At 37.1% G+C, this 27,412-nt stretch overlaps 1 protein-coding gene across 4 annotated transcripts in view; it reads left to right on the top strand.

Moving 5' to 3' along the window:
* GABRA2 (gamma-aminobutyric acid type A receptor subunit alpha2) overlaps positions 1 to 27,412 on the top strand; it is a 140,122-nt gene that overhangs the window by 70,133 nt on the left and 42,577 nt on the right. For 3 of the 4 annotated variants that reach the window (XM_065907372.1, XM_065907369.1, XM_065907371.1), the window contains 4 exons: positions 3,340 to 3,560; positions 5,929 to 6,011; positions 10,537 to 10,680; positions 11,688 to 11,840. In XM_065907372.1, coding sequence (XP_065763444.1) covers positions 3,340 to 3,560; positions 5,929 to 6,011; positions 10,537 to 10,680; positions 11,688 to 11,840 — 601 coding nt within the window. Of the gene's footprint in view, positions 1 to 3,339; positions 3,561 to 5,928; positions 6,012 to 10,536; positions 10,681 to 11,687; positions 11,841 to 26,832; positions 26,885 to 27,213; positions 27,292 to 27,412 lie in introns of those variants that run through there. The other variant, XM_065907373.1, reaches the window with a different exon arrangement.

The following is a 27,412-nucleotide window of genomic DNA, read 5'->3' as shown; positions in this document are numbered from 1 at the left end:
TGCAAATACTTTCTTTGGAAATCCTGTTGTAGCTTAGTGGATATGTGGTACATATTATTCAATTGAAATGTCTCCTTTCCCTCTATTTTAATCTTGAAATCAAAACCACAAAAACTGGTGAATCAATGGTAGTTATTTGTTTACATATCTATATGCTTTTGTACTAATACACTGAAGTATTCTGAGAAGCACAAAACCAGAAATTGGAATATTAATTTTAAATACATATTAATTTCAGGAATAATCACTATATAATTATTAAAGTAGATTTATTTTTACTTAATATTTTTATTCCTGAGAGTATTTTAACAATTACTATGTTTAAATGTGCTTTATTTTTATATATCTTGCTTAAATAGTTTATAATGTAGTAATCAAGATCAGATTCCAAATTCATATCATTTTAATACTTGTCTCAATAACTGGTATAGGTGCAGAAAGAGACATAAATTCAAGTTTAAGAAGTGTATTATTGGTTACTGACTACTGAACCATCATGCCAATTTTTATAAAACCCATCCACCAATTCTGGATATACATCTTCATTTTCTGGATGTTTGGTTTTCAAAACAACTTAGTATTTGCAATGTCCTTATACTATCATTAACCAGTATTTCATTGTACAATATGTGCTTCAGATGAAGCTCATCATTAAATACGGTGGATTTAAACTCATATTTTAATTATCTTTACTGAAAATTATAAATTTGCTTTTGCATATTTCTCTGTAGAGTTGATTAGTTCGTCATTTTTGTGTGATGAATGAAGAACTCATTTTAGTCATAGAAGTGATCTCCCCTTTTCTTGTTGTCCACTTGGGTTGTATAATTATTAGTGTTTTCTTTAATCCATGGTGTCACTTAGCAGTGATTTTCTAAGCCAGTTTATTTTCACTAGAGGTAGTTTAATCAAAACTAGATATCATAACTTGAAAATGTACTTGAGTGCAGACCACAGCCCACTGGATGTAGACGGGCCCAGCGTCCCTTGACCGTCCCCGGCGGGTTTCTTCTCTTCCCGCAGGATGACGAGCCCACAGGACTCTGCCTGTAGTGGCGGGGGCAGAGTGAGTGCCAGGGTCAGAATGTGCACTACTTACCAGCAAAACTGCCCTTGCTTCTTATATTTAGATAAGGATTCTAAATGAAGGAGAAGAACAAAGGGATAACTGCGGTATATGATGCTGTAGTAATGGAAAGCCTTATGACGTAGTCAAGATAAACAGACTGTGTGTCTTCCAGGTGTTCCGGGGACCGGGAGTGTGGTTGAGAGTTGAGTTCTTGACCCAGGCAGGTAGAGCAGTTGGTTAATCCGAGGAATGGCAAGGTTAGGAAAACTGCCTCGAGTGTAACATGAGTGTGCCTGGTTGTGGGGAGGAGAAAAATGCACAGCCAGTCTGCCTAGGATGGCAGAGTACACTTGGGATGCTTTGAAGGCTCAAAAACAGTGTTCTTAAAAATAGTTTTAAAATATTTATGGCTGAGTCTCTTTGCTGTTCATCTGAAACTATCACAGCATTGTTACTGGGCTATACTCCAATACAAAATAAAAAGGTTAAAGAAAAAAAAGAGCTCACCTGAAATTTACTGTTTGGAAACCTTGAGTGTCTCCATGTGAGGGGTCTATAGGAAATGGTTGCTACTATTAGCAAGAATTTCTGAAACAGATAAACATCCCACAGTTCTGTAGAAATAGAAAATTTGAAGTTTTATAAAAAGTTGTAAAGCATATTCATTTACTGAACAAATAAATGTCCAGTGTGCTCACATCAGACATGGATTTGGCAAAACCACGTTTGCAAAGAAACATTTACATAAAAACACTCCAGACAGCAAGAACTGATAGGGGCACATGTACGCCTGTGGTCAAATCATGTTGACGTTTGGCAGGGGCCATCAAATATTGTAAAGTAATCATCCTCCAATTAAAATAAATAATGTTAAAAGCTCATCTTTTAATCTAGTTTTTTTAAATTGAGCTATATGTCTGTAAATTAAACTTTAAAAAGTGACTGAATCACAGTGAGGGTAGATTAGGTGATGATGTTTTCTACCAAGGTTTAGGACGCAGGGTCACTCTTTGCTTCTGTCCGTATATCATTACCTGTGGCTGACTGCTTATCTTCATCCATTCAATTTTTGAGGAATTGTTCAGAATCATTTACTTAAGTGAGGTTTGTACAAATGATTTAACATTGCCCTAAATATGTGACCTTTTTAATGTCTTTTTCTAAACAGACAATTTTAGTTGATGAAATTGCCAATTGCTAAGGTGTTTATTTTCAAACATGTGATGACTGTGGCTTTGTGCTCAAAGGACGGTTTCTGAATTTCCAGTCTCAGGGGCGTAACTGAACATTTTAGTTATTTATCATGAAAATGTTTGCACAAAAATACATTGACCAAAATTTTAATATCCAATAAATTGTCGGTATTATTGATCACAGTTGTGAATTGTACATATTTAAAATGTATGCATTCTCTTATCCTAAGAAGGACAGAGAGAGAATGAGAAAAGGGAGGTGGGGAATGATAAAGAGAGAGGATGAAAGAGAGAGAGACAGATTGAATAAATCAACTTAAACTATAGAAGAATGATAATAGAGGAATTGATCAATAGTTGGTCTGTATGAATATTTAAAGGTACATTGTAACCTGCGGGTGTTTGCAAAACATTCATACTTTTAGTATTCTATTACCTTGTCAAAGTATTTTCTTTACAACTAATTCATAAAATAAACTTTATTGAAATCATCATCTCCTAACAATTTCTCATTAACAATATGATATCTCATAATTTTTTTAGGGTTAAAAAAGCAATAAGATATTTTACAGTTTCTTTGGTAATAGAAAATGTCACTTAGATCTGACAGTGTGTATGTTTGAGTTGCTGTTTTTCCCTCTTTTTTTTTTTTTTTTTGGGGGGGGGGGTCGCTACTGAGAATCAGGCTGCCTGCTTATTCATTCTTGAGATAAGTGATTAAGTAATTTGGTACAAATCCACCCAAACTCTGCCCAAGCATACCCCCTTTCCAAGTAGTTTTAAACCATACGATGCAGTAATGAAGTTTGACTAAGAATTTATTCAACTGAAAGAGGTCAGAGAAAGTATTTCTCATTTTCTTTTCATAATGTGTAACTAATTGTGTGAATATACATGCTTTATCCTTTTGTAAATGGCAACAATTATTGATAAATATAAAGGAATGATTTTTCAAAATTCACTTCTCAAAATAGTTTTCTGTGTTTTTGAACTATGTTATTACTTTTTTTCTAATTTTATAGTATCCTTGTATCTAAAATGGGTATTATTTTTCAAAAATTCTATTTTCTATTTCAGGAATATACAATAGATGTTTTCTTTCGACAAAAATGGAAAGATGAACGATTAAAATTTAAAGGTCCTATGAACATCCTTCGACTCAACAATTTAATGGCCAGCAAAATCTGGACTCCAGATACCTTTTTCCACAATGGGAAGAAGTCGGTGGCGCACAATATGACAATGCCAAATAAGCTTCTGCGAATCCAGGATGATGGCACCCTGCTGTACACGATGAGGTACATGCTTAGATCTGATGTGTCCCCTTTAAATACTGAGGAGTCTGTGCATTAACCAACCAGCCAAACTAGGTGTCAAGTACTAGCAAGTTGAATACCTTTACAACAGATTTTTGAGATAACCAGAATATGTTTTGTAAATGCTTGAATATTAAAAAGCAAAGGTAAAGTAGTATTTATGAGTTTGAATCTCATTTTAGTGTGTTAAAACTTAAAAATTGCTTTAACTGTTAAAAATGTATTTTTTTTTTTTTGCCAATTTACTTTTCGTACTACATTGGAGTTAAGTACAATTTTAACAGTATGATTTAAATTTTTCTTTATACTAGCATGAAGTTTTGTTTTTAATATCTCATGAACTATTCCTTCAAAATTTTAAGTCTTTTTTTTTTTTTAAGCAAATTTCACTTATTATTTTGATTCTCCTTAGGAAAGAAAAAATGCTTTTACAACTTCAGAGGTGCCTTGTAACTCCAAGTTCAGATGATACAATCTTAAAAATTATCTAAAGAAATATTATAGTTGTTGACTCTAGCAACTATTCCATTTTAACTCTTCTCACAAATTAATCTTTTAAAATGTTATGTAACAAGGAAAACAGTTGCAAATCTAATAAAATGATGTATAATCTAAAATGTAAAATTTGATAAAGACTTTGTCTAAATAAATAACTTTCATCAGCATTATATATAGACAGATGTGTATTCCAGGCACTTGATGTATTATTATTTCATGTGAAAAGTTAAGTAGTAAATTTCAGTTGTGAAAGTTATTTAAGAAGGGACAATATGCAGTTCTGATCATTAAAGCAAAAACCTTTTTTTTTTTTAGTTTTCATTACTGAATGACCATTGTCTAAAATGGAAGCTAGTTATTCCATTCTGCTTCTCTTGTTGAATCTTACAATGCAGATATCATATCCTGCTTGGTTTTACACATTAATCAGTCCTGTGAATTAAGAAAAGAAATTGGAAATTTGGGATTTGGGAAAAAGTTGTATAGAGGTCTACTTAAATACTCTCTTAAAAGTATATGCTGTTCTGTGCTCAGTCATGTCTGACTGTTTGCGACCCCATGGACAGTAGCCCATCCCCTCCCCAGATTCTTCTGTCCACAACGTTTTCCAGGCGAGAATACCAGAATGGGTTGCCATTTCCTGCTCTAGGGGATCTTCCCAACCTAGGGATTGTACTCAATTTGCATCTCCTGCATTTCCTGCATTTACAGGCAGATTCTTTACCACTGAGCCACCTGGGAAGCTCTTAGAAGTACATACGTTATAATTAATTGTTGGTCCCATTTGTTTTGGTCATCATAAGAGATTCATCTGTAATTTCAAATTAGTACCTATTTTATCTACTTTACCTTTGTGCAAAATGGAATAATCGATAATTTTCTTTATAATAAATTTGCTATGATTACTCTTTAATGTGATCATGAAAATACAAAATATATTTCTTTAACATTTATAATTCAACAGTTATGGACTTCTGTCCATAATTTGATTAACAGTCTAGTCTCAAAAATATATTTCTAATATATATATTTTATGTATATATATGTATGTATTTACAGATATAAATAAAGACAGATACATATATATATCCTAGAGATATCTTGTTGAGACAACATATATATCAATGGGCTTCCTGGGTGGCTCAGATGGTAAAGAATTCACCTGCAATGAAGGAGATCTGGAGTCGATCTCTGGGTTGGGAAAATCCCCTGGAGGAGGAAATGGTAACCCACGCCAGTATTCTTGTCTGGAGAATTCCATGGACAGAGGATCCTGGTGGGTTACAGTCCATGGGGTTGCAAAGCGCAGGACATGACTGAGCGACTGACACGTTCACTTTCATGTGTATCTATATATAGTATATAATATTCATTTACAATTTATTAATTTTGAAGGGTGCTTCCCCAAGGCATTGTTGAATTCTTGTATCAGTGTTGCTATATGGTTATTGATGGAACATTGGGAGAAAATAGCTTTCTTTTTATGATAGAGATTTTTTCATTTTTTTCTTTAAGATTTCAGATGTTAATATTGAAGTTAATGGGAAACTAACCTTTAAAAACATGTACATAACTTTTTCTTAACTAACCACAGAGTATGAAATGCTTAAGTAAAGTGTATTTTTAATTAGGTTTTGTTACTTGCGCTCAGATTTTATTGATGCTAACATCTTCTGAATGATTGCCTAAATGTGAAACAGCAAAAGCATATTTAAATGTGAATTAGCCTAATAGGATGCCATGATGAGGATCCTACCTCATCATTCATCATTAATTCTATTGACAACAATAAGGAGTGATTTATCTTGACTTGCCAATTTACTTAAACAAAGAGTGGAATTTTGACTTTTAGGCTTACAGTTCAAGCTGAATGTCCAATGCACTTGGAGGATTTTCCAATGGATGCCCACTCATGTCCTCTGAAATTTGGCAGCTGTAAGTATGGGGGTGGAGTTGCATGTTTTGGTTCAATAAAATCAAAGATGGTCAGCATCACAACTTAATTGTGTACTTCCTTTTCATATGATGGGATGCTTAATGCTTTTCTAACAAGATGTAGAAACAAAAAATATACTGACTTCCCTCAAGTAATCAATTGGCTAGCCCTCCTGTATTCTCAAATATCACTATATCTTAATTATCATGTTTAATTGTCATTTTCCTTACTGCTAGTAAAAAACACCCTATGTTTTTATACATATGAAAAAGTGGAAGCTCCTTGAGGTTCTGGACTATTATCATTTACCTCCTTTTTCAAGTGCAAAATACATTAAAAATGCAACATAAAGTGGGGTTTTTTCCAACTGAGAGTGAAAATGTTAAGGAGAGATTCTGTTGTTTAGTGATCAGCCTGACACAAATGGCAGTAGAGAATAGGTGAAGAAAAAGAAAAAAGAAGCTGGATCTCTGTAATTATCTTTCCACTTTCTAATAATAGAGGGAATTTTTTCTAAAATAAATTCGAAAGAGTCAGTGGAGCAAGATTGCTCCATGTGGGCACTTTCTGTGTACAAAAAGTATTTCAGAAAAGGCACGGTGCATTTGGCTGTTGTTTAGGTCACTGAGGTTGTATCTTATATGTCAACCAGAAGCATTAGCTCTCCCAGAATAATTGAAAAGAGGGAAGGTCAAATCATCTCCCTAGGCCCACAAGGCATTCAGGGCAGGTTCAGGATAAATTCCTGGACAATGGCGAAGCAGCTTCTCTCTTTTGTGGGAGTCCCATAGCCTGACCTTTACAGAAACCGTGCTCTTTCTAGCACTCCATCTTTGTCCATTCTGAGCAGCTTGTGACTTTTCACTCTTCAACAGAAATGCAGTTTTCTCAGTTGATTAAAAATATGCATGACTAAATAATGTACCTTCTGCTCACAGACTATATCAAGTGAAGAATAAGGAAGAATGATGGCCAATATGAATGCAAAACCCTCTTGTTATTTTGATGATCATAGTTTTATGGAATGATAAGTTCAATCTTATTTGTTCTATATTACAAAAGGTGTCAGTTCCCAATTTTCTTTGAGAATCTCCTCTTTGTATAATTACAAAGCCTTCGTTTCCTGTCATGGAAACTATCACTTCAGTACTAGCACTTCTTCGAAAATTATTTAAGATAGTCAATCATGTTCTTCCAAGTAAGTATTAAGCTAGAAAACTACATTATATACAGCACAGAAAAGATCATTTGCATTGCACAAATTGTATTAAATAGATAACTGAGAAGCCTTGATACCAAAACAAGTATTTATTGAAGATGCAGTAGTGATCTAAGAAGAAAAGGATTTTGCAGTGGACAAGTTAGTGCCATTAAGACACTAAACATAGTGATGTCTCAATTCTGAATATGACATAGATACACTCAAAAATATTTTAAATGAACATTTAAAATGTCTTCTAGTGCATCCTCAGAGAAATGTAATATTGTGCACTTGAGAACATGGTTTTCTGTATCTAGAAGTGTTGCAGGCAACATATAGAGCTTATTGTTCGGCCTTTTTTGTTGAACTGTGTTTACTTAGTTTTCTCTATATTTTTTTCTGACATATAGAGTTAAAAAAAACTTGCATATTATTTTATTTATCCTTGCCAATAGTACATACTTGAGACATAGAGAGTTAATTGTATAGGCAGCAGTATGGTATATGGACCAACAGGCCAACCCAAAACTTAAAATGTTGGCAAGACAAATTTGGCAGAAGAAGCCATGACCTTTTCTTCTAATCATTTACCTCTCACTTGTTTTAAAAAAATTTCTGTGTCTCCCACAAGTGATGGAATTCCTGGAGTTTTATCATTATCTTCAAATAAAAGGAGCATCTTTTCTACTAACTTACAATTTTGAATTCAGTTTTGTTTTGCTTTTTGCTGTTGCTTCACATCTTTATATAATTCCTTGCTATTTAATTTGATTTAAAACTTCTTGAATGGAAATCTAAAAGTACTCTGGGCATCATCCCAGAAGAAATTTTAATTTTTTTGGATAAAAGTTAATAATTAAAATGATTTTGGTATTGTTTTGGTTATCAAATATTAAGAATTGGTTAGTATGCCTTTATTCTTTAATTCAGATTAGGACTCAAAATGGGTTATTGATTTAAATTAAGTAAAATTATGTAATGGAACCTAATCTAGACATGCAATTTATAAAGAAATTTGTCTTTTTATCCTTTTATACTTCACTGAAAAATCACAATAGTTTCTGAGTTTACATGTGTGTTTGTGGACCAGAAAATGCCTCAAATCTGCATTGCATAACTTTCTGTTCTCTCTTTTCTCACCAGACCCTAAATCTAAAAAACATATTTCTACCTAACAAATGAAATAATTTCTTTTTATAAAAGATATGGGAAGGATCAGTCATTTTAACATATTCTTGAGCTTCCATCCAGATTTCCATCTTTCACAGTAGTAAATAACAAAATTAAAATGTTATAAGTTTCTTGATTAATCCAGCAAGAATGAAGCAAGAGCGTTTTCCTTATGACAGGTGTGAAAAGTATAGCTATGAGTAAGAAAGAGTCCCTCCCATTAGTCTCTTATTAGTTTCTCAAAAATATCACCGTTTTACAGAGTTTCATTTTCTCTTATTTATGTTTAAAGGTAAACATCAAAATTCAAAAGTGGAATTATTATAATTGCTTAAAATAAAACCTTACATGTATTAAGATCTACAACTGCTGAGTACTCTGAGGTCTTCTGATTCAAAGTGGAGCTTGTGATGTCTTTTCAGTTTATTAAATTATGTGTCATTTGAAATTTTATTGAAGAGAAGGTCATTATATGTACTCATGAGGAAAACAAAACACGCCACTTGATAATCTGAGAATGCATTGCTGGTTATACACATTACTAAGATTACTTACTTACATATAACAACAAAATCATCAATGATTAATTGAAATTTTTTAATAGAAATTTAGATTTTAGAGTAACTGAATTCATTCATATGCAAACTATAGGAAGCTGTTTGCTATTAAATATATGTATATGCAAACTTATATATATATAAATAACATAAATGCACATATTTTTAGAATGCTGTTTCAGAAGAATATTTTATATGCTATAGTTTACTTGTGGATGTAGGCGTGTACATGTCTTTCACTGGTATTAACATTTACTGGTGACATTCAGAACAGCAGACACATTGTACTATGTCGTTGAAAGATCACACAGTGAATAAGACACAGCAATAACTTTATTGTAACTGATGCTTAAGTGGGAACGGGTTTGTGGTCACAGACTTTGGTTCCAGGTAAGCACCAGAACCACCCCAGAACCATGGTATTAACCTAGAAAATGCATAGGTGGCAGGTAAATGAGCTTTCCAGTGTCCTGAAGACCTGGAGGCAGACAGCTGGAGACAGCTGGTTCTTTCTCTCCCTCAATTGAAAATGTGACCGTGATGCTGAGTTTTGCTCAGGGACCGGAAGTAACTAATATTTCTAAATATTCCCATGAGCACAAGTGCAGAGAAGTTCTTTGGAAGGTCAGTAGCACAGCCAGCATCGTCTGCTCATTCAACCGTGGAGAAACTGCGGCTCCCCCTCAGGGCACACAGGCACAGGGGAATGCCGGGCCAGAGAAGTGCTGGGACGAGACGCACGGCTCGCTCTCAAGCTCTAGCGTCAGCTCACTTCTGAAAAGTCCTGTATCCTTGGCCAAATAAATCAGGAAGTTATAGCTGGTCTGTACGTGATCTGTCTCCTGCCAGCATACAGCTTACTTAGGATGCTGTGCAAGTATAGTCCAGTGAGATCTGTGTGCAGTAATTCATTTTAAAATGAATATGTTTCAAAGTGTTTTCAATTTATGAAACTATAGCATTCCGAGTTAGTTTACATATTCAGCAAATTTCTCATTCTTCTAATGAAATGCATTGTATCATGATAGCTAAGTCATTTAATTCTTAACTAGGTGAAAGTTTTGAAGAAAAGTCTATAAAACTAACTACAAAGATAATACTTTAAATATAATATACATCATTATTATTCCTCACATGGAAATAAGTTACCATTATGTCCAGAGAACAATCTCATTTTGGAATACAATTATTGTTTCATGAGCAATGACTGTTTCTAAATTAACTAATTAAATGGGCCTTAGGTATTTGTAACCTGTTTACTGCAATGCCTTCATCTGTTACTTTGGGAATATGGAAGACATTTTAACCATCTCAGAGCCCAGTGATTTTTGCAGGTTCTAAAGAGATATTCGATCTTTATCTCTCAAAGTGATTGCAGTGAAAATATTCTTATGGTCATGGTTGCCTCTCTTGATCTGCTTCACACCCTTCTTATTGAAATTTCAAAGACACTTTTTTACCCTAAGAACATGATCTGTAAACATCAGTTTTATAGTAAACAATAATTCTATGAAATATACAACCTTTGATGTTGGATATTATTGATGGTTCTTATTAAAATGCTTAAAAAGATTTTTTTCGCCTGATTTCCTACAGATGCGTATACAACCTCAGAGGTTACTTACATTTGGACTTACAATGCGTCTGATTCTGTACAAGTGGCTCCTGATGGCTCTAGGTTAAATCAGTATGATCTGTTGGGCCAATCAATTGGGAAGGAGACAATTAAATCTAGTACAGGTTAGTAAAAAATGAGTCTAAAGCAAAGCTAATTCCTAAGAAAGTTAATGGGTTAAAGCCATTGGGCATGTTATCAGTTTGCGTAAAACCGTTTTCTCTTGAAGTCTAAGAACTAGCAGCATAGACTGTGCCTGGGGGCTTTTAGAAACTGAGGTGCTCAGGCCGGACTCTTGCTAAGTCAGGATCTGCTTTTTAACAAGATTTTAAGGAGATTCCCAGATATGCATTAGAGTTCAAAAAAAACCACTGATCTAACGTGTCTTTTGAGAAGAGCCAGTTTTACCTTCATCAGTGTTACAATTTCCCTCATTTTCTAATTCTTTTTCCCTATCCTGGATAATTTATGACTTTTCAGTGCTTGCTTATAAATAATTACTGCTAGCCTCTGTGGGAAAGCTGAAACTCTCCCTAAGAACACACAGCTGTATGAACTCATGATCTCACATCTGGCAGATAGAAACCCAGAGAGCAGAACGGAAAGTAGCTGTGAGGGTCAGACAGAACTGACCCCAGTATGTTAGAGAAGACATCAAGATCGGTAAATTCAGACCTGGTGATAGGATTAAGTTCTGGGCCAAAAGATCAGCCTTGGAGATGTGGCCAGAGATCAATACCTAGCCTAAGTAGGACTAGACTGGAAAACAGTCAAAACCGGGGCATGAGGGTGGTACCAAAGAGGATGAGGAGCTGAGCAACTAAGATAATGTATGTTCAGAGAGCGCTTATGAATCCTCTATCCTTTGGTCAGTAAGCATGACCTAGAGAGAAAAGTCAAATGCCACACTGCATGCAAACCATGCAAATTCCTTGGTCATATGAAAATTTTCTTTTAAATGCTCTTGCTATGCTAAATGGCATTCTAATGTTATATATTTTCCATGCCATATATGCGATGAATTCTTTGCATTTTTAAATCAGACACTATTTTTCTCTAATCCCTTCCATTTCGAAAATGTTCAAACTATTGACTACTACAGTTTCTTAAGCTTCTTAAATTTTTCTTCTAGGTGAATATACCGTAATGACAGCTCATTTCCACTTGAAAAGAAAAATTGGGTATTTTGTGATTCAGACATATCTGCCTTGCATCATGACGGTCATCCTCTCCCAAGTGTCGTTCTGGCTTAACAGAGAATCTGTGCCCGCGAGAACAGTGTTTGGTGAGTGACTAACCGCACAAGCACATTTTGTTTCATGGCATGCTTTCAAAAGCGTTCTGTCTCTTGATCCTCACCCCAGTACTTTGTCATGTGCAGAGCAGGGAGTATTAGGCTTCGCCTTATAGTTGAGGAAACTGAGGGTCAGGAAAGTAAAATGCAGGGCCCGTGTCCCATTCTTGACGGGGAATATAAACAGTTCTCAGATCTGAAATACACTGTCTTCTTTCTGTTAAATCATTGTGCTTATCAACACTTTATTTCATGTGAGTATAAGAAGAATATTCTTAGAGGTTTTAACATAAAGTTCAACAGTACCATATTTCTAAGCTTTTATATTTACTTTATTTGTTGTTTTTTTTGGAGGGGGCTTAGTTTTTAGATGAACAAAGATGACCTTAGTACCTTCAATGAGAATAAGGGAGGAAGGAGAGGAGAAAGAGAAAGATCCCTCATTCCCTATCAGTAGTATGTTTAATAGCAAAATTAAGTTTCCTGATTTAAAACATGCAGGGGAATTTGCTGCTTTTTAGATATGTGAATTAAGATGAACACATTTTGTAACAAAGTAGGCCACTTTGTGTATTTGGTCCACTCATTCATTTAGGAAGGCTTTGCTGAGAATCTGCTGTGGTGGAGAGCACCAGAATAAGCAGGAAAGTTAATGACAAGACAAGATGAAAGCATTATAAGAGAGACACATGCAAGCCTTTAAAAATATACAGCAGCATGGATCCTCCCTAAGAGGGCCGATTATGTAGCTGAGTTAACATTCAGGCTAAGTCTTGAAGGATAAGTAGGAGATTCCCAGACGAATGAGATGGGACAAAAATCCTAGTCAAAAAGGATACAGTATGCAATAATGCAGCAGTGTGAAAGGGCGTAGTGTATTCAGTGACTGTGCGCTGTTTCAGCGTGAGTAGATATGCATACAGATGGATGTGTAGTTTGAGGCCTGGATGAGACGTCCTTGTGGACCATGTTGATATAATGTAGCTGCATCTTATAGACTGTAGTGTTTGGAGACCAGGGACATGTGTAAAGCTCTTAGAACAATGCCTGGCATTTATTACATCTATGTGATTGTTAGCTATTCTTATTATCAATTGTGAAAAATCAGTTTTAGTCTCAATATTATAAATGAATAATTTAAAAGATCATTTCATTTATAGTGGTGTCCAAAATAATAAAATATCTAGCAATAAACGTGATCAAGTAGGTAAAAACTTGTCCACTAAGAATGATAAAACTTTGCTGAAATAAATTAAAGAAGACCTAACTAAATGGAAAGATATCTCATGGTTTTTTTTTTGGAAGATAGTACCAAGCATTGAGATAGGAATTATCCCCAAAGCAATCTGTAGATTCAATTCAATACTTGTAAAAAATCCAATAGCTTTTTCGGGCAGAAATGTCAAGCCTAAAATTCATGTGAAATTGCAAATGGCTCCAAATAGCCAAAACAGTATTAAAAAAAAAAAAAAAAGTTGCTGAACTCATACTACCCAGCTTCAAAGCCTAGTACAAAGCTACATTAATCAAAACAGTGTGGTAGTGTCGTAAGGATGGACATATAGACCGATGGAGTAAAACTGAGTCCAGAAATAAACAGCAATGGCTAATAGATGTTCAGGAGGTGTGCCAAGACCCTTCTGTAGGGACAGAGTAGCCTCTTTCCCAAATGGAGCTGGGGCAGCTGGATGAGCACCAGCTACAAAGCAGTGAAGATGGAGTCCTGCCTCTCTCCTTGACACAGCAATTAAACAAGTGTAAAGCTTTAATGTAAAACTGAGAGCTGTAAAACTATTAGAAGACAGTACAGGGTCTATTAGAAGAAAGGGAGGATAACTCTTTATGAATTTGGAGCTATCAGTAGATTCTTAGATTTAACATCAAAAGCATGGGTAACAAAGAAAAACAGATAAATTGAATTTCACTAAGATTGAGAACTTTTGTATCTCAAACATCATCAAAAATGTGAAAAGACAACTCACATGTGGGAGGAAAAAATTGCAAACCATACATCTGATAAGGGTTTAATATCCTGAAAAAATAAGGAATTCTTACAACTCAAAAACAAAATGACCAAAACCCTGATTTTAGAAAATGGGCAAAAAACTCAAATGGACTTTTTCTAAACAAAATATACAAATGGCAAACAAACACAAGTAATAATGTATATCATTGTACATTAAGGAAAGGCAGATTGAAGCAACAATAAAATACATTAATACATACAAGGATAGCAATGATAATGAAAAAGCCAAAAGAGAAAAAGGGACTTAAGTACTGGTGAGAATGCAGAGAAATGGAAACCCCTCGTAAATTGCAGGGAGAGTATAAAATGATAAAGCGTCTGTGGACAACTGTTTGGCAGTTCCTCAAAAAGTTGAACATGAATTAACATATGATACAACAATTTTACCACTAGATATTACCTAAGATTAATGAAAGCATGTTTATATAGAAACTTGTACACAGATGTTTATAGCAACATTATTCCTAATAATCAAAAGATGCAAACAATTCAAATATCCTTTGTAGATGAATGGATAACCAACATATTGTGTATACTTACAATAGGTTATGATTCACCTACCAGTCACTCAGTCGTGTCTGACTGTTTGCAACCCCATGGACACCAGGCCTCCCTGTCTGGCACCAACTCCTAGACTTTACTCAAACTCATGTTCATTGAGTCGGTGATGCTATCCAACCACCCCATCCTCTGTTGTGCCCTTCTCCTGCCCTCAATCTTTCCCAGCATCAGGGTTTTTTCAAATGAGTCAGTTCTTTGCATCAGATGGCCAAAGTATTGGAGTTTCAGCTTCAACATCAGTCCTTCCAATGAAGATTCAGGACTAGATTCCTTTAGGATGGACTGGTTGGATCTCCTTACTGTGCAAGGGACTCTCATGAGTCTTCTCCAACACCACAGTTCAAAAGCATCAATTCTTTGGCACTCAGTTTTCCTTATAGTCCAACTCTCACATCCATACATGACCACTGGAAAAACCATAGCCTTGACTAGATGGACATTTGTTGACAAAGTAATGTCTCTGCTTTTTAATATGCTCTCGAGGTTGGTCATGACTTTTCTTCCAAGGACCACGTGTCTTTTAATTTCATGGCTGCAGTCACCATCTGCAGTGATTTTGGAGCCCAAAAAATTGAAGTCTGATGCTGTTTCCATTGTTTCCCATCTATTTACCATGAAGTGATGGGGCCAGATGCTATGATCTTAGTTTTCTGAATGTTGAGCTTTAAGCCAACTTTTTCATTCTCCTCTTTCAATTTCATCAAGAAAATCTTTAGTACTTCTTCACTTTCTGCCATAAATGTGGTGTCATCTACTTATCTGAGGTTATTGATATTTCTCCTGGCAATCTTGATTCCAGCTTGTGCTTCCTCCAGCCCGACATTTTTCATGATGTACACTGCATAGAAGTTAAATAAGCAGGTAGACAATACATAGCCTTGATGTACTCCTTTTCCTGTTTGGAACCAGTCTGTTGTTCCATGTTCAGTTCTAACTGTTGCTTCCTGACCTGCATACAGATTTCTTAAGAGGAAAGTCAGGTATTCCCATCTCTTGAAGAACTTTCCACAGTTTGTTGTGATCCACACTGTCGAAAGCTTTGGCATAGTCAATAAAGCAGAAATAGATGTATTTCTGGAACTCTCTTGCTTTTTCAATGATCCAGTGGATGTTGGCAATTTGATTTCTGGTTCCACTGCCTTTTCTAAAACCAGCTTGAACATCTGGAAGTTCATGGTTCACGTATTGCTGAAGCCTGGCTTGAAGAATTTTGAGCATTACTAGCGTGTGAGGTGAGTGCAATTGTGTGATAGTTTGAGCATTCTTTGGCATTGCCTTTCTTTGGGATTGGAATGAAAAAAACTGGCCTTTTCCAGTCCTGTGGCCACTGCTGAGTTTTCCAAATTTGCTGGCATATTGAGTGCAGCACTTTCACAGCATCATCTTCCAGGATTTGAAATAGCTCAACTGGAATTCCATCACCTCCACTAGCTTTGTTTGTAGTGATGCTTCCTAAGGCCCACTTGACTTCACATTCCAGGATGTCTGGCTCTAGGTGAGTGATCACACCATCGTGATTATCTGGATCATGAAGATCGTTTTTGTATAGTTCTTCTGTGTATTCTTGCCACGTCTTCTTAATACCTTCTGCTTCTGTTAGGTCCATGCCATTTCTGTCCTTTATCGAACCCATCTTTGTATGAAATGTTTCCTTGGTATCTCTAATTTTCTTGAAGAGATCTCTAGTCTTTCCCATTCTATTTTCTTTTTCCTCCCTGTATTTTTTTGCACTGATTACTGAAAAAGGCTTACTTATCTCTCCTGGCTATTCTTTGGAACTCTGCATTCAAATGGGTATATCTTTCCTTTTCTCCTTTCTTTTTGCTTCTCTTCTTTTCACAGTTATTTGTAAGGCCTCGTCAGACAACCATTTTGCTTTTTTGCATTTCTCTTTTTGGGGGATGGTCTTGATCCCTGTCTCTTGTACAATGTCACAAACCTCCATGCATAGTTCTTCAGGTACTCTGTCCATCAGATCTAGTCCCTTAATCTATTTCTCACTTCCACTGTATAATCGTAAGGGATCTGATTTAGGTCATATATGAATAATTTAGTGGTTTTCCCTGCTTTCTTCAATTTAAGTCCGAATTTGGCAATAAGGGGTTCATGATCTGAGCCACAATCAGCTCCCGGTCTTGTTTTTGCTGACTGTATCAAGCTTCTCCACCTTTCGCTGCAAAGAATATAATCAATCTGAATTTGGTATTGGCCATTTGGTGATGTTCATGTGTAGAGTCTTCTCTTGTGTTATTGGAAGAGGGTATTTGCTATGACTGGTGCAATCTCTTGGCAAAACTTTATTAGCCTTTGCCCTGCTTCATTCTGTACTCAAAGGTCAAATTTGCCTGTTACTCCAGGTGTTACTTGACTTTCTGCTTTTGCATTCCAGTCCCCTATAATGAAAAGGACATCTTTTTTTGGGTATTAGTTCTGAAAGGTCTTACACATCTTCATAGAACCATTCAACTTCAGCTTCTTCAGCATTTAGAAAGGATTAAATATAGCAAGGGGAGATAAGAAAGCCTTCCTTGGCGATCAATACAAATAAATAGAGGAAAACAACAGAATGGGAAAGATTAGAGATCTCTTCAAGAAAATTAGAGATACCAAGGGAACATTTCATACAAAGATGGGTTCGATAAAGGACAGACATGGCATGAACCTAACAGAAGCAGAAGATATTAAGAAGAGGTGGCAAGAATACACAGTACACTGTACTGCAAGTGTACACTGTACAAAAAAGATCTTCATGACCCAGATAATCACGATGGTGTGATCACTCACCTAGAGCCAGACATCCTGGAATGTGAAGTCAAGTGGGCCTTAGGAAGCATCACTACAAACAAAGCTAGTGGAGGTGATGGAATTCCAGTTGAACTATTTCAAATCCTGAAAGATGATGCTGAGAAAGCGCTGCACTCAATATGCCAGCAAATTTGGAAAACTCAGCAGTGACCACAGGACTGGAAAAGTTCAGTTTTCATTCCAATCCCAAAGAAAGGCAATGCCAAAGAATGCTCAAACTACCACACAAACTGCTCACACGCTAGTAAAGTATTGCTCAACATTCTTCAAGCCAGGCTTCAGCAACACGTGAACCATGAACTTCCAGATGTTCAAGCTGGTTTTAGAAAAGGCAGAGGAACCAGAGATCAAATTCCCAACATCCATTGGATCATCGAAAAAGTAAGAGAGTTCCAGAAAAACATCCATTTCTGCTTTATTGACTATGCCAAAGCCTTTGACTGTATGGATCACAATAAGCTGTGGAAAATTCTGAAAGAGATGGGAATACCAGACCACCTGACCTGCCTCTTGGGAAACCTGTATGCAGCTCAGGAAGCAACAGTTAGAACTGAACATGGAACAACAGACTGGTTCCAAATAGGAAAAGGAGTACATCAAGGCTGTATATTGTCACCTTGTTTATTTAACTTATATGCAGAGTACATCATGAGAAACGCTGGGCTGGAAGAAGCACAAGCTGGAATCAAGATTGCCGGGAGAAATATCAATAACCTCAGATATGCAGATAACACCACCCTTATGGTAGAAAGTGAAGAAGAACTAAAGAGCCTCGTGATGAAAGTGAAAGAGGAGAGTGAACAAGTTGGCTTAAATCTCAACATTCAGAAAACTAAGATCATCCATCCGGTCCCATCACTTTATGGGAAATAGTTGGGGAAACAGCAGAATCAGTGGCTAACTTTATCTTTTTGGGCTCCAAAATAACTGCAGATTTTGACTGCAGCCATGAAATTAAAAGATGTTTACTCCTTGGAAGGAAATTTATGACCAACCTAGAGAGCACATTAAAAAGCAGAGACATTACTTTGCTTTCAAAGGTCCGTATGGTCAGGGCTATGGTTTTTCCAGTGGTCATGTATGGAGAGTTGGACTGTGAAGCAAGCTGAGCGCCTAATAATTGATGCTTTTGAACTGTGGTGTTGGAGAAGACTCTTGAGAGTCCCTTGGACTGCAAGGAGATCCAACCAGTCCATCCTAAAGGAGATCAGTCCTGGGTGTCCATTGGAAGGACTGATGCTGAAGCTGAAACTCCAATCCTTTGGCCACCACATGCGAAGAGCTGACTCATTGGAAAAGACCCTGATGCTGGGAGGGATTGAGGGCAGGAGGAGAGGGGATGACAGAGGATGAGATGGCTGGATGGCATCACCAACTCAATGGACATGGGTTTGGGTGGACTCCGGGAGTTGGTGATGGACAGGGAGGCCTGGTATGCTGAGATTCATGGGGTCGCAAAGAGTCAGACATGACTGAGCGATGAACTGAACTGAACTGACTGAAATATAAGATGTTACAGCATGAATGAATCTCAACAACAGTATGTTAAGTGAACGAGAGTGGATGAAAAGGCTCACATATTGTATTCTTCCTTTCATATGAATTATCCAGCATAGGCAAACCCAAGAAGCAGTTTCGTAGTTGCCAGTAGGTGGATACAGTGTAAAATGGGTTATAGTATGTAGTAAGAACAGGGTGTTCAGGGTGCTAGAAATGTTTTGAAACTAGATAGAGGTGGTAGTTGCAGAGCACTTTGAATGCATAAATGCCACCGAATTGTACAATTTAAAATGGTTAATTGTGTATTATGTGACTTTCATGTCCATAAAACATTTTTAGTCATGGCTTGGAAAAGAAACAGCATTGAATGAGGACCTCAAGAATTTCTCAGGATTTAGAAATCTTCTTAGATACCTATTTCAAAATTTGCCAATTATTGAAACAAGGACATAAAGATGGATGTGGCCAAAAATATGAGAAAATTTCCATTCAAATGGCTTGAAAAACAATGTTACATGATTTCAGAGCACAAATAATGGGCAAAGTAAATTTTTAGGAAAAATTACATAATAATTAAAAACAGAAAGGAAATGATTAGGACAGAACCAGTTTTCCATGAAGATCTAAATTTATATGTAAATATCCATCATATTAAATGAAATTAATGAAATATTTGTTTAATAAAGTTTGTAAGGAAAGTAAAATACTGCATTGAGGTAAATAAACACAGATTTCATAGCATAAATCACATAGATGCATATGGTAAAAACATGCAAATAAAAGAGTACTGAGGTATAGAAAAGAGACAGATAGATGAATAAATATTTAATTTTTAATCAACAGAATGTGTTAGGATCAAGGCTATTAGGTTCAATTATAACGAATACGCAAAAGTTTCAAAAGACTGGTTATAAAAATAACATATAAAGTTAAAAATCCAGCCTATATTTGAATTTGTAAATTTTATATGAATGGTTAACAGTAGACATTTTCATGTAAATGTAAACTGTCAGGTGGTAAAAGCATTTTTGGCATTATCTGTGTGAGTTCCTCTGTGTAAAGCTTGTGATAAATATAATTGCACATGGGTATACATGTATGTGTGTGTGTGTTTGTTAGTCATGTCCAACTCTTTGCACCCCCATGGACTCCTGCCCGCCAGACTCCTCTGTCCATGGGATTCTCCAGGCAGGAATACTGGAGTGGGTTGCCATTCTCTTCTCTAGGAGGTCTTCCCGACCCAGGGATTGAACCTGGGGCTCTTGCATTGCGGGCAGATTCTTTATTATAAAGCCTCCAGGGAAATCCTATATGTATGTGTGTGTGCAAGTAAACAGTAAAAGTCCTGTGTTCTGTCCAGAATGGTACCTGAAGCCTGTCAGCCTCCTTATTCTCATTCCATCCTTCACTTTACCCTTCATCTTTCTGCCTCATTTTGAGTCTGAACATCATCATCTGACTGATGCCTAGCAATTACCTAAGCAGGTATCTACTCTCTGCAAACTTCTCTAAGTCCACAGTCAGGTCTACAAGCTGATGGGGTATCCTTAAATCATCTGCCCTCCTCTTGCCTCTGGAACTTTTATTTTGATGGATAAAGTTAAAAAACAAACAGAAACCCCACTGTTACACAGTTAAGAAATTAATATGCCCTGGGAGATAAATGTCAAATTTCTCAACATTTGAGGACTGGCTTCATGCCATGAATAAAATAAAAACACAGCAAACAAGACAGCAGGTAGAGGAATCGAGAAGAGAATGTGCACGACTTTCATGTTAGAATCTCTGCTCCATTGTATTGGGTTTTATCTCTTCGGTATTCTGGATATTGCATTGATTCTGTGGTTGTAGAGGCAGCTTGATGTTTTTCAAAGCTATTTCCTCAAAGGCTCTGCCCACGTATCTTGCAATGATAGGTGATGAAAGCCTGCTTTGACTTTCTCTGAGTGCTCTTGCCCAATTCATTCAATACCAACACTTACTGAGCACTTATTTATCACATGATACCAACACTTACTGAGCACTTATTTATCACATGGTTCTAGATGCTTGGGGTATTCTTGAGCAATAAACAAACAAAACTCCCTTCATGATGAGACAGTTGCCCTCTGTTGCCACTGGTGTGAGAAAACACTTGGGAAACTTTTAATTGTAAACCTCAGGTTTTATGCTTTCAAGGCTCTGGTGACTAAGCAGTATATCTGCAATGTACAAAACTCATTTTGCATTTGTGTAAACATATAGCTTGTTTTGTGAAATTGTGGCTTCTGGTCTTTTCAGTTGCTTAACATCCTTCAAGACTTCCCATAAATAAGAATAATCATAATGAGTTTGCAATTATTATTTGTGTATTTGAAGCCAAATCATTCTTCACATTTCTGAGTAAGTTTATCTATGAATATATGACTATACTGTGGCTCAGCTGGTAAAGAATCCGCCTGCAATGCAGGAGACCGGGGCGCGATCCCTGGTTGGGAAGATCCCTGGAGAGGGGAAAGGCTACCCCCTCCAGTGTTCTGGCCTGGAGAATTCCGTGGTCTGTATAGTCCATGGGGTTGCAGAGTCAGACACGACTGAGCGACTTTCACTTTCACTTTCTTTTTTCTTTCATATGCGTATATGAATGACTTTATGCGTAAGAAATATGTCCTGGTATTTTCACCTTAATGTCACATTCAGTGTGGAATAGAGAGTTTTTTTCTATCTAGAACCAAATAACAGACATCTGTTAGAGTGCATGTCTGGTAAAAGCGTACAGGGGGTTCAAATGCTAAAACTGCAGACTTTATATGTACAAAGTTCGTTGCATTTGCAAGGGCCTTACCTTCCTCTCTTGTGTGAATTTTGGAATAATTAAAACTCCAAAAGGGATATGTTTGGATTGCTCATTTTTCTACTTAGACCACACATTTCCATGACTCAGTTTGATTTTATATGTCAGAGAATCCAAAATATGTCTTATATGAGAACTTTTTTTTTCCATGTGAAAGAAATCCTCAAGTAAATGCTACAAGACTGATACGGTTAACACCAGAGGCGTCAGGCAGTCCCTTTATTTCCCTTTTTCTTCTTTTTTATCCTGAGCATGGAGTTTTGCTTCTTGAGTCAAAAAGGTTGTTGGTGATCCAGGTGTCACATTCATACCCAGGAAACAGGAAGAAGTAAGCAAAGAAAAAGGGCAAAAGCATCTCCTAGCTCTGTGCTTGCCATTAATGGGCTTTCCCGAAGTCCCTTCAGATGATCTCTGTTCATATATTTTTAGCCTAGCTTGGTCTCATAGCCAGAGAGTCTGAGAAATTGTTACCCTGAATAAATTAAGTGTTCTAATATGGATTGGCTAAATATAAGATAGGCAGCTAGTGGTTTCTACTGCAACAGGAAAAAGGACAAATGCGTTTCCTGTGAGGGTCAGGAGGTGATTGGGAGTACGTATTTTGAAACCAGAGCGTGGGCTTATTTCGTTCTACTGTGCTTTCTTTATTGTATTGTGCGGATGTTACATTTTTTTACGAATTTGAAGGTTTAATGCAACCTTGCATGACACAAGTCCCTTGGTGACGTCTTTCCAGCAGCATCTGCTCACTTTGTGTCACATTTGGGTAATCTGTGCTGTATTTCAGAATATTTTTATTATCATTATAATTGTTGTGGTGATCTGTGATCAGTGATCCTTGATGCTACTATTGTAAAAAGATTACAGTTCACTGAGGGCCCAGATGATCCTTAGCACTTTCTAGCAATAGTATTTTTCACCTAAGACATGATACTGTCGCTCTCCTGCTGGCTCAGTGGTAAAGAATCTGCCTACAATGCAGGAGACGTGGGTTCTGTCTCCGGGTTGGAAAGATCCCCTGGAGAAGGAAATGGCAATTGACTCTAGCATTCTTGCCTGGGAAATCCCATGGACAGAGGAGACTGGAGGGCTGTAGTCCATGGGTTCATGAAAGATTTGGACATGACTGAGTGATTAAACAAAAATACTATTACTCACTTGATAGACTATCTGTTCAGTTCAGTTCAGTCACTCAGCCGTGTCTGATTCTTTGCAACCCCATGAACTGCAGCACGCCAGACCTCCCTGTCCAAAGTTATGACAAACCTAGATAGCATATTTAAGGGCAGAGACATTATTTTGCTAACAAAGGTCCATCTGCTCAAGGCTATGGTTTTTCCAGTGATCCTGTATGGATGTGAGAGTTGGACTGTGAAGAAAGCTGAGCGCCCAAGAATTGATGCTTTTGAACTGTGGTGTTGGAGAAGTCTCTTGAGAGTCCCTTGGACTGCAAGGAGATCCAACCAGTCCATCCTGAAGGAGATCAGTCCTGGGTTTTCATTGGAAGGACTGATGCTGAAGCTGAAACTCCAATACTTTGGCCACCTGATGTGAAGAGTTGACTCATTGGAAAAGACCCTAATAGACTATACTATAGTGTAAATATCACTTTTGTAGGCATGGGGAAACCAGAAATTCCATGTGTTTTATTGTGATACATACTTTTTGTGGTGGTCTTAAACTAAACCTATAATGTCTCCAAGGAATGTCTGTATCTTGGTTCAAAATCTGACAATACTGTTTCCAAATTAGGAGAGATATGGGAAGTCTTTTTAACCTCTTTGTACCTTAATTTTGTAGCTCTGTAGAACTGGAATTATAGTATCTACCTCATGAGGTAGTTTAGGGAATTAACACACCCACAAATACATTCATAGACACACAAAGAGTTAGAACAGTTCTGGCATACAGTAAATTGTATGAAGTCATTGCTATTATTATTACTATTTATTGTCTAATACTTAATTCTCTCCTTCATATCAATAAATGTGTAGTGTCATCAGCTCTTGCTTTAGCTTAGGCTTGATATCACAAGATGGCATGTTTCAGGATTTACGAGCTCTATAATCTTTAGGAAAGACCTACCTGGACTATAATCCAGCTTCTTTGACATTCATATTGTCAGTGTTTAGTTTGAAGAGAATTTCAGAGTCTTTGATATTCCTGTATTGAAATGAAATATGCCAGCATGTGTTCAGTTTTTTAATCAAATCTTCTTTATTTTGGTATAATGAAATGCAAGTCAAGCTGACTTAAGCCTTTTTGTTAACTTCATTCTCAATTAATCATGAGCTTGTACAGATATCCACAGGACCTCCCATCGAAGATGTAGATCAAGTCTCATAATTGAGCCTTACTGGTGAGTAAGTTACATGGATCACATGCTTATCCTTGATGCAATCATCATGGACAGAGTCACACCCCTCCCCTGGCATCCACTTGGCTTCCTTCTTATTTCATGAATATACCACTCATTCACCTCAAAGGTTTACCTTTTCCCTCTGCTTGAATTTCTCTTTTCCCAGATGGCTGATTCCTTCATCTCATTCAGGCTTTGTCTTAACTGTCACCTTTGTGAAGAGACCTCACTGACAAATAGCTTAAAATTGTGAACTGTTTCCCAATCCTGACTCTTCTGCTTGCACTAGTCCTGTTCTTTTTTTCTCCATTGCACATATCATCTTCCAGTATCTTATAGAAAAATACATTTTTGTTTAGTTTCTCTCTCCCACAAGAACTTAAATTTCAAGAGGGCAGTTATTTTTACCTGCTTTTAAAGTGATGGACAGTTAAGTGGATCACACTGAGGCAATAAGCAGAGGGAAAATGGTCTTAGAGACAGAATGTTGTTGCGGTTGTTTAGGTGCTCAATTGTGTTCGATTCTTTGCAGCCTCATGGGTTGTAGCCCGCCAGACTCCTCCGTCCCTGGGATTACCCAGGCTGGAATACTAGAGGAGATTGCCATTTCCTTCTCCAGTAGATCTTTCCAATGCAGGGATAGAAGTCTCCTGCATTCAGCAAGCAGATGCTTTATTGAACTACCAGGGAAGCCCAGATAGATAAATACATTTGTGAGTTCAGTGAGAGTTAGGTTAGCAAAGCCATATAGACTAAAAGTGAAAGTAGGCTACTTTCCTGATTTTTAAATTAAGGAATCAGAGTGCCATTTCCAAAAGAAGGTTGCGTGGGTTCAGGGAAAAAAATAAACAAGTAACACTTAGCATTATGATAGGTTAGCCAACTTTCGATTGTCACTATTCAGTGGACCGAAGCCCCCAGACAAAGCCACTCCTATCAAGGGTGACAGTCTAGCTGTAGTAATCATGTGCCAGATGCTGAAAGCAGAGGCGCGACCTCTCTTTAGGTATGGTTTAAATCCTATATTATATTAACAGTATACATTATAAAACGAAATCCTAAATATCTAATTATCAGATTATCATATTGAATTATCAATATATCTGCTTTCTTCATACCTTTATCAATATCGTCTCTAGTTTTCCCCTCCCTTCCCCCTGGCTTACCTTCCCCTTATCCTCTTTACCTCATCTTTGTCTAATTCCCCATGGGTCTCAGCATTAGTCCTACTCTGGGGGATCTCTTCCCGCTGCCAGCATGCCCAACAAGCTGTTAACATTAGAATTACCTTTTTTGCAGCTGGAATCGGTGAGTGAAAAACGCTTCTTCATTTAATCCAGGAAAGTTATGTAGAAAGTGGGTTCTGTGTACTTATATGAAACGCATACTATAAGCAATCAAAAAAATGGCAGATAAGAACATTCCACTTCAACTTTTGAGAAACCAGTACCTGCTGGGTAGATAGTCACTTAATAGTGAGGTTGTTGTAGTTTAATAAAGAGATAATCATGATCTGAAGTAATCAATATAATGATAATAAAGCAACTAATAATAATAAATAAATTTATTAAATAAAACAACTAATAATGTTGAGTGCTTAAATACCTGTTTGAAAGACTGTTGCACCAGGAAGGAAGAAAGCTTCTGCCAGGTCCTGATTCCACTTCTGGATTAAACAAGCATGTAACCTCTCTGAAGTCTAGACTTTCTCCAATATAAATAGATGTAAAATGTATGCAGTCTACCTCATTGGGATGCTAACAGGATCTCTAAAACAATATGTGTACAGATTTTATTTAATCTTAAAGTAAACATATACTTTTATTGTTTTATATATAGCACGCCTGAGTACTTTCTGAGAACCAAGGATACTGTAGAATGTGGTATAAATCCAAGTGGTCTATGGATCAAGGCATGCAGAAATAGAAAAGAGAATTCCATAAGACCTGAGCAATATATCCAAGCAAAGAGAAAGTTAAACTAATGAAAACAGAGAACAGAATTGCGGTTGCCGGGGCTGGGGGCCTAGGGAGAGGCTGAGAGGAGGGTACAGACTTTCAGCTACAGGACGGATAAGGTCTGAGGACCTAATGTATAACATGATGACTATAGCTGATAACACTGTTGTGTAACTGAAATTTGCTAAGAGAATTGGACCTGTGTCTTCATCAAAAAGAAAAAAAAACGGTAAATATGTGAGATGAGTTTAAGTAACCCCATAATGTATGTCATTTCATCACACTGTACACTTTAAATATATTATAATTTTATTTTCCACTTACACCATAATAAAGCTGAAAAAAAGTTAAAAAGAGAGGAAAATCAGAAAATCATCTGGATACAGCTTCAGCCTATTTAGGCTAAAGAATTAGGGCAGCCTTAGAAGGAGACGTGGATGGTTTTAATTGGAAAGCGGGGATCAAGCGGCAGCAGGAGCAGAATGCCTGGGTGGTTGCAGGATGTGAAACCAATAAACAGAAAGCCTGTGCAGGGTGAATACGGCCTCTGCAAAACCGGTTCCAAGTCTCTGTCTTCCACGAGGCGCGGGCTGCGGAGTGCTAACAGGCCGCACACCTGGCGTCCCAGGATCGGCTTTGGCACACGGCGGCACGTGCTAATCAGCAAGCTGCCAGCCTGCCAACCACCTTCCTGCCCGCGGCCAGAGCCCCCCAGGAGGCCGCTGCCAGCTAGGAAGGTGACTAAAGAGACATGCATTAATAAGCCCTGACAAGGAAACTTAGAAAGCCTGCTGGTCCCAGACTCGAGCTAGGTTTAGAAGTTGTTTCAGGAAAATAGGTAGCCTGCTTCAGTGTAATTGAGGAGAATGAATTATTATTAAGTGCACAGGAAGGGAATGAAAAGGGTATGCTGTTATTTTGTCAGTGACTTTTTTCTTTAGATTTTTTTCAGGACATGCAGCTGTCACTTCAAAACAGTGAAGACCATTCAAGGTAAAAGGACAGATTATCCAATCTTGTTTCTGACACTGAAATCTATGTGGTCATAGTGATGAGAAAAAAAAAATTAAATAGTGTTTAGGGCATCTCTATGGGTCATATGCTGTGTTAGACACTTTTGACGTAATCAGTATTTAATTCTGAAAAAAGTATCCCCAGCTAAGAAAGTGATTATCACCTCTTTTCAGAGAAGAACTTTGAAACCTGTAAGTATTAGATTACTCCATTATCAGACAGTGTCAGTAGCAAAGAAAGAATCTTACCTTGCAGCTCTCTCACTCAAATGCTGTCACTTTTTCTTTTGTTGTTGTTGATTTGCCAAGTCACGTCTGACTCTGTGAGACCCAATGGACTACAGCACGCTAGGTTTCCCAGTCTTTCACCGTCTCCTGGAATGGGCCCAGGTTCATGTCCATAGAGTCGGTGATGCCATCCAACCATCTCATCCTCTGTGGTCCCCTTCCCCTTCTGCCTTCAGTCTTTCCCGGCATCAAGGTCTTTTCCAGTGAGTCAGCTGTTCGA

Source organism: Muntiacus reevesi, chromosome 16, assembly GCF_963930625.1.
Source record: "Muntiacus reevesi chromosome 16, mMunRee1.1, whole genome shotgun sequence".
In the NCBI taxonomy this organism is placed as follows: Eukaryota; Metazoa; Chordata; class Mammalia; order Artiodactyla; family Cervidae; genus Muntiacus; species Muntiacus reevesi.
Note: the sequence above shows the minus strand (reverse complement) of the source record. Positions and strands in the feature narration are given on the sequence as shown.